The 8,717-nt window shown below is 35.6% G+C and overlaps 1 protein-coding gene across 2 annotated transcripts in view; it reads right to left on the minus strand.

Annotated features, from left to right (window-relative positions):
* Positions 1-1,332: 1,332 nt before the first annotated feature.
* Positions 1,333-8,717, minus strand: part of LOC111729292 (zinc finger protein 709-like) — an 18,410-nt gene continuing 11,025 nt past the window's right edge. Inside the window, exons 2-4 of one of the 2 annotated variants that reach the window (XM_023520272.1) lie at positions 4,767-4,893; positions 4,474-4,534; positions 1,333-4,073 (exon numbers count right to left, since the gene is read on the minus strand). In XM_023520272.1, coding sequence (XP_023376040.1) covers positions 2,288-4,073; positions 4,474-4,534; positions 4,767-4,893 — 1,974 coding nt within the window. In that variant the 3' untranslated portion in view covers positions 1,333-2,287. The remainder of the gene's footprint in view (positions 4,074-4,473; positions 4,535-4,766; positions 4,894-8,717) is intronic. The other variant, XM_023520273.1, reaches the window with a different exon arrangement.

Here is an 8,717-nt window from a genome sequence, read left to right on the forward strand (position 1 = left end):
TGGACCCCACCACCAAGAGGTTTTCATTATCAGACAGGAATGCTCATGGTACATTATCTGCTTTCAAGCAAATCTCTGGTGAAAAAACAAACCAAGCAAACCAATGTGGACCTATTTCTGAAAAGAATGGCACCTCAAGCCCCGCCCCTGGCAGGTCTTTCAGGAGGGATTCCAGGTAAAGCATAGTTATCATAGGAGATGGCAGCTCCATGCATGTTACTGCCCCCAAAAGGCAGTCCAGTGGGACAGGATGTGGAGGTGGAAGACAGTGATACTGATGATATTGACCCTGTGTAGGCTTAGGCTAGTGCGAGTGTGTGTGCGTGCGCACACATGCACACGTGCACACATCTTAGTATAACCACTCTATGATGTTTGCACAATGATGAAATCACTTAACAATGCACTTTGGAATGTATGCCCATTGTTAAGTGGTGCATGTCTGTAATATGTTAGCATTTCATGAATTAGAAAAGTGATAAAATACTTCTGTAATGGAACAACAGAAACATTCCTTTGAGAAAAAGCTACTCATACTTTAGTCACATATCGTCAAGTGTAATTAAAAACATATTGAAAGAATATGAGAAAGATGCATATTCTCACACGGAAGGACCGGTCAAGGCAGTGAGTGTACAATGTAGTAGACAGACAAATTCCAGTGACGCTCTTTTTGATGGCACCACTGTAGATGTCATGTGAATCAGGAATACACACTAGCACTGTAAACAGCTTTTGGTGTTTCCTATACAAATTAGGTTTTATATGAATATAATCTATAGAAGAGGGAAATCGGACAATATCCCAAGCAAAACAGTCTGAATCAGTTTGCTGGTGGACACAAGAGGGCTGAAGAAAAATTCAAACTCTGATGGATCTTTGATGTGGATCTTCTGAAAACCTCAGTGGAAATCTATGCCTCTTAAAAGCCAGAAAATGGGCTAGAAGATGGTGTCTTTGAAACTCCTTTGTATCTCTCTCTTCCTGAATGGTGGCTCCAATATCTGACTAATGCCTTTTTTGCTTTTCCTTTCCAAATCTCATGCAAGTGAGGCCACGGGTGAATTCTAAGATGGAACCATAAAGGGGATGGATTCTGGAAAATCTACTTAATAATATTCCTCTAGAGAGGAATATCTCCCACTCTAGATTTTTGTCCTAGTGCAGGTCTCTCTTCTTAAATAAAATTCTAGCATATAAAAGGACAAAAAGTAAAAGTCCAAATGTGAAAATAATAATTTACATGAAACTATATTCTTTCATAAACTCCCATACAAAATAATTATTCCAGCTGTTTATAGGTATGGAAAATGAAGACTCTTATACTTGTCATCCAAAAAAGAAACTTTATCCATAAGAAAGGTAGAATATATATAATAAACTAAGGATTTACAGGAACTGCCACGAGGCCATATGAAAATCCCAACTAATACCACACTGTCAAATTTCAATGGCCTCTTACCACAAACCAAATAAAACATTATAAGGAATTAAACCTAATTGCATATTAGAAATACACTGCATCTCACTCATCAATCTAACGGGCTTCAAAATAAAAACAATTTTTTAACTGATTTAAGAAAAATGCACTATTTAAGTACTATTGCTGAAGATGACTCAAAGAATTATCTCACCTCAATATCCATTTCTTTAAATAATAGACACCCACATTTTAATGATTTACATTAAAAGAGAGGCTGGATAAATAATATATTTACAAGTTTATTAATAACTTTCATGTTGAAAGTTTTCTGGAACATTATACATGAATTTCTATCAAACTTTCTTGTTTTTTATTTGTTTGGTAGGAGTTTTCACATGTAAGGATGTGGGCCAATTTAAGTGTTTCACACACAACTTATATTCAAAAAGTTTTATCTAGAAAGTCCTTTCATGCCTTTGGAAGGAACTGGGATGACTACAGTCTTTCCACATCCTTTACATTTATATGTCTCTCAAGTGTGCACTCTCATGTATTCTTGAACTTATGTGTGAAAAATGAAGGCTTTACCACATTTACATTCATAGAATTTTTCTTCACTGTAAGTGCACGTATTTAAAACTCTAGATGAGAACAGAAAGCTCTACCACATGGTTTACACTCATAGTATTTCTCTCTTTTCATGTGTTTATTAAAAAACTGTAACATATGTAGCCTTTGCCACATTGTTTATATTTATAGGATTTCTCTTCTGATTTCTTTCATGTTATCAAAAACTTTGATAATAACTGAGGTTTTTCCAACTTTTTTACATTCATAGGGTTTCTCTCATGAGTTCTTTTGTTTCTAAGGAACTGTAATTGCTGTAGGCTTTACCACACGGCTTACGTTCGCAAGATTTCTCTCATGACCTCTCTCGTGAATTCTAAAGGAAGAGGAATATCTAAAGGACTTACCACACTGTTTACATTCATAGGGTTTCTCTCCGGTGTGCAGTCTCATGTGTACTTTTAAGGTTTGGTGACGAGAGAAGGCTTTCCCACATTCCTTGCATTCGTGAGATTTCCCTAAAGTATGACTTCTTTCATGTTTTTGGAAGGAAAAGGAATATCTAAAGGCTTTACCACATTGTTTGCATTCATAAGGTTTCGCTTCAGTATGAATTCTTTTGTGTGTTCGCAAGGAACCGTAATCTCTATAGGTTTTGCCACATTGCTTACATTCATATGATTTCTCTACAAAATGACTTCTTTCATGTTTTTGGAAGGGAAAGTAATACCTAAAAGCTTTACCACAGTGCTTACATTCATAGGGTTTCTCTCCGGTGTGCAGTCTCAAGTGTATTTTTAAGGTTTGGTTATGGAAGAAAGCTTTCCCACATTCCTTGCATTCATAGGGCTTTTCTCCAGTATGAATTCTTTTGTGTGCTTCTAAGGAACTGTAATGTTTGTAGGCTTTACCACATTGTTTACATTCATAGGGTTTCTCTTCAGTATGACTTCTTTTATGTATTTGGAAGGAAAGATAACACCTGTAGGCTTTCCCACATTCTTTACATTCATAGGGTTTCTCTCCAGTGTGCATTCTCATGTGTATTTTTAAGGTTTGATGACGAGAGAAGGCTTTCCCACATTCCTTGCATTCATAGGGTTTCTCTCCAGTGTGAATTCTTTCATGTGATTGAAAGGAAGAATAATAACTGAAGGCTTTACCACATACTTTACATTCATAAGGTTTCTCTCCAGTGTGAATCCTTTCATGTATCCGAAATGAACTGGGAGACAAGAATGCTTTGTCACATGTCTTACATTTATAAGGTCCATCTCCTGTGTGAGTAATCATGTGTACTCGAAGGCCTGTCAGATCACTAAAGGCCTTCCCACATTCCTTACATTTGTAGGGTTTCTCTCCAGTGTGCGTTCTTTCATGTTTTCGACGAGAACTGGGACAACTGAAGGCTTTACCACACTGCCTACATTCATATGGTTTTTCTCCTGTGTGAGTCCTTTCATGTACTTGATAAGTATGCTGATATCTAAAGACTTTTCCACACTGTTTACATTGATAGGGTTTCTCTCCAGTGTGAGTTCTTTCATGTATTCGCAAATAAGTGGAACAATTAAAAGCTTTCCCACATTCCTTACATTTATAAGGAGATTCGCTAGTGTGCTTTATCATGTGTCTTTGAAACGCTGTATGCCACATGAAGGCTTTCGCACATTCCTTACATTTGTAGGGTTTTTCTCCTGTGTGAATCCTTTTATGTGTTTGAAGGGACGTGCGAGCACAAAACGTTTTCCCACATTCCTTACATTTATAGTTTTTCTCTCCGTTGTTGTTTCTTTCCTGTTTATCAAAAAACTGGCGATAACTAAAAGCTTTACCACATTCCTTAAATTCATATGGCTTCTCTCCATATTTCTGATACTCATATGGTTTATGTTCAGTGTGAAATCTGTAGTGCAGATTAAGGAATGAATGATGCATAAAGACTTTTTCACATGTACTGCATTCATGTGGTTTTACTCCAGTGGTTTTCTTGTTTAGATTCATATTTGGACTAAGGCTAAAGTTTTCTCCACATTGACTACCCTCTTTACTTTGTTCACAGAGTCTCTCTACCCCATGATTTCTGTAAAAAATGAGAAGTACAGTATTAATTATTTCTTTATTAACAATTCTGTATTTATTAGTAGGGCATTTGAACTACATTTTTATTATTTATATCAAAGTGTAGGTTTTCTGCTTTGTCTGATTTGTTTGAAGGTGAATATAACAAATGGTCTACCAGAGGACTTCATCCTTCCTATTACCAAAACCGTAATATTCATATGTAAAATGTAATAGTACTATTTCAAGGTGAGCTATTGTGCAAACACTAAACATTTATGCTATATATAAAAAGGTATTTTTGGTGAAAATTTTCTAATAACTAAATTTGAACCAAGGGTTTTAGTTTCCTACTTTTTAAATTTCAGAACATGACAGGATTCCAAAATCAGCTACTATTTTCTACTGTGAATATCAATTACCTGAGTTTTCGCCCCTGTTTTTTATATGAATCTTCAATATCATGATCTTCCCATTTTTTTCCTAAAATGCAAAAAAAAAAAAAAAAAGAAAAAGAAAAGAAAAGAAAAAGGATTCTAAAATATTAGAAATTACAGAAAAATTATTAGGTTCTAAATCCATTTTTAGCTGTGACTATGTCTAATTAATTTAGCAATGTCCTACCATTCCACAAGCCAAATCTTTGAAAAATTGTTGGTAAGCAAGAAACATTTGCTTTCTAATTGACAAAGTAGAAGTAAGTTGTCATACTTACCTACTGAGGCCAGGTTCCTGAAGGTTTCCCGCATCACATCTCTGTAGAGTTTCTTCTGTGAAGGGTCCAGTAAAGCCCACTCCTCCGGGGTGAAGTTCACAGCCACATCCTCAATGGCCACTGAGTCCTAGAACACCCCAAATATGTGTACAATAGAATGCGTGAGACTGACAGCAATGAACATCTATACTGCATTTATATAAAAGTCACATATAATTCTGCCATCTCTAAATATTTATTCTATGACCGATCATCATAACCTTACTCTGTCCATACTTTCTCATAAATTTAACAGCATCGTGAACACAAAGGAATTATTTACACACTTTTACTGTGATCACATAAAATCTTCTCTCTAGTGACAAGGTTCACAGGATGTTGGAGAATAAAAATATGCTATACAAATGAAATAAATATCATTATTTAAGACCATCAATACATTGTGACAAAAATTATTTCATCTCCTTCCTTATTATCCTCATTACTCCATAAGACAGGGTCAAATCTATATGATGTCAATAAAAAGAGTTAAGAACTAAGAGATTTTTCTTCCATTCCCATCATCACACATGAGACTCCAGGAAAGCTGTGGAAATTCAACTTTTAATAAGATCCAGCTGGCTATACTGGCCCTAAAGTACTCTAGCCTTTAGAGCAGTCAGGTGCAACTGGTAGAATGAAAATATTCTTGTTGGAAGTATTGCTTCGAAACTGTTTAGTATTTATCAGATTTTTTCCCTTCTCTCTCTCTATGATTTGATAAGCAAGAAAGTTAACTGAATGTAGATTTCAGATAATAAAAGGCATGAAAACTCAGACTACAAAATCCCTATCTTATGTGCCTCAGAGCTGCTTGGAGCCGATTTTTACTACACATAGGCACATACAGTGACAAATATACCATAAGAGCACTTAACGGTAGAAACAGAGCACCACCCTGTGCCCTGCAGACCCCAAGGAACAGGTTGACAGTTGCTGACTGCAAGTGCACTCGTTGAAAATCACAATGGTTTGATGGCGAATTTGCCCTTGAGTACAACACAAATGAAAGATCCAGCAGTGCTTTCCTCCAAAACACCATAAAATCTCTATCTTCAAATTGCAGAATGTGTTTCCCATCCAGCCACCCTGAGGCTGCTCTCTTAACTTCTCTAATTCCCAAGCTCCTGTGTGGAGTATAGGAGCATACTTCAACCCATAAGAATCTTTTAGCTAATGACACCACACATGGCCAAGAGTGTAGGAAGGGTTTTTACGTCTGTGGAGAAAACCAGGCAGGCCTCTCCAGCAGTCATTAAATGGCTTGAGAGAGCAAAGAAAGATACTTGGACTTTTTCAGCTGAGGTTAGGGGGTTAGGGTCAGGGTTTAAACACAAGAGCAGGATTTTTAACAGGACTGAATCTCTTGCCACTGCCAATGGAAAGCACACCAAGTCGCTCTTGTCACTTTGTACTGATGTAGGTCAAAAGGGAATAAGGAGGAATAAGAATCTAAGGTTGTCAAAATGTCAATCATCAAAGGTTGGGTCAGAGAATTCTGTTTCCTAGTCTAGTATTTAAGGGACTTGGCAACCATTATCCCCAACCTCATAGAAGCAAAAAACAAACAAACAAACAAACAAACAAACACTTGAAATAAACAACTCTTCTTAGATCCATCGGAACATTCAGGCTACAAGCAAACCACTCTCTACAAAACTGAGAAACAAAAAAATAAAAATGGCCTTTTAAAATATGCCCCGAAATTTCTGTCCTTAACAAAGCCTCTACTGAAAGCAGTTTATTTCATCAGAGGCTAATGCAAGGACAAAAAAGAACTAACCAGACAGAACACAATATCAATGAACTGTAGAGCAATGACAGAAGGTTGAAATATACACATGATGGGAATACATGGAGTAAAAGACAGAAAAGAAACAGAAAAAATAACTGAAATAATAATCACTGAAACTTTCCAAAATTAAATATAGATGGAAAATTGTAGATCCAAGAAGCTCAGAAGATACTAAACACAAAAAACCATTAAAATGCACACTCAAGTATCTCATGTTCAAACTAGAGAAAAATGAAAGACAAAGAGAATATATTGAAAAAAGGCAGAGGGGGAAGCAAATCCTAGTTATAGAGAAAAAAGATTAGAATTAAACCAGACTTTAGAAATCATGCAAGCAAGAAGAAAATGGAGTGAAATATTTAAAGTTTTAAAAGGAAAAAATCACTCTTCCTTGTTTTCAAAACCAAAAGCTAGTCCTTTGAAAAAATTAAGTCAATAAAATTGATAAACACCTAATTAAGATATGTGAAAAAAGAAAAAAGACAGAAATTTTTAATATCAGAATTAGTAGACTAGGAAAGGAACATAAAGAAGGACTCGATACCATCCAACATCCATTATAATAAAACACTGGTAATAGAGGGGCTCTATCTCCTCTTGAAAAAACAGCCACGGGACACCTGTAGCTGATTATCATACTCAGTGGTGAGAAACTAGATGGTTTTCTGGTAAGATCAGGAACAGGGCAAGGAGGGATCCTCTCACCACTCATATTCAACACTGTAGTGGAAGCCCTAGCCATGTAATAAGAAAAAGATAGGAAATAAATAATACATGGATTGGGAAGCAAGAAATAAAACTGTCTGTATTTGCTATGGCGTGACTGTCTACGTAAAACATCTGAATGAACCCACAACAGAGATAATGCCTGGAGTTAATAAGAGTATAGCCAGGTTGAAGGATACACAAGTCAATTGCTTTCCTATCGACCACCACAAAAATAGTCAACTGATATAGTGAACTGATAATCAATAGAAAAATAAGTCTTTTAAACAAACAGTGCTGGATATAATGAATATTCACATCACACACACACACACACACACACACACACACACGCACACGCACACACACACTCACACACTCTTAGGTATAGACCGTAATCTCATAACTTAAATAGATCATAAATCTAAATGTAATATGCAAAAGTAAAAAATTCCTAAAAGATAACAGAACATTTTTGTGACCCTGTCTTTAGTGATGATTCTTCTCAGAGAGGATACCAAAAAATAATCCAGCAGGAAAGAAAAAAAAGTTTTACTTTACTAAAATGAAAATCACCTGCTCTGGGAAAATGTTAAGAGAATGAAAAGTTACAGGCTAGCAGAAAATCTGTAAAACACTTTTCTGATAAATGACTAATATCTGAAATAGCCAAAAAAAATAAAATCTTTTAAAGCCCAAGCATACAGGAAGACAAATAACCTAAATAAAAATAAGCAAAAGGTATAAACAGACAACTCACCAAAGAAAAATACGTATGAGAAATAAGCAATATGAAAACATGTTCAACATATGTCACTGTATTACAAATAAAAGAGTTATCACTATGTGTCAAAAATTCAAAACACTCAGAACACCAAATATTGGTGCAGATGTGAAACTGCAGGTAGACCTCTTTGTTCTTGATGGGAATGGAATTGGGTATGTCTACATTGGAGACAGGAATTTTCTGTCAAAATTAAATATACTCTTACAACATAATAAGATACAGCAATCATACTCCTTGAAATTGATCTAAATGAATGAGTTTAAACCTTATGAATGAGTTTAAACCTTATGTTTACAGAAAAACCTATATATGAATGTTTGTAAGTGTTTCATTCCTAAATGGCAAGAATTAGTTAAGCAAGATGTCATTCAAGAGTAGAGTGGATAAACACTTGGTGGTAAATCAATACGATGAAATACTATTCAGTGATGGCAAGAAATGAGGCATCAAGCCCTGAAAACACATGGAGGAACCTTAAAAGTACATTGTCAAGTAAAAGCCAATCTAACAAGGTTACACATTGTATGATTCCAAGTATAGGACATTCTGGAAAAGACAAAACTATGGGACAATAAGAAGACGTTTGGCTGTGAAAGATTTGAGGTAGGAGGGAGAGATGAAAACA

Source organism: Pteropus vampyrus, unplaced genomic scaffold (genome assembly GCF_000151845.1).
Source record: "Pteropus vampyrus isolate Shadow unplaced genomic scaffold, Pvam_2.0 Scaffold255, whole genome shotgun sequence".
Lineage (NCBI taxonomy): Eukaryota > Metazoa > Chordata > Mammalia > Chiroptera > Pteropodidae > Pteropus > Pteropus vampyrus.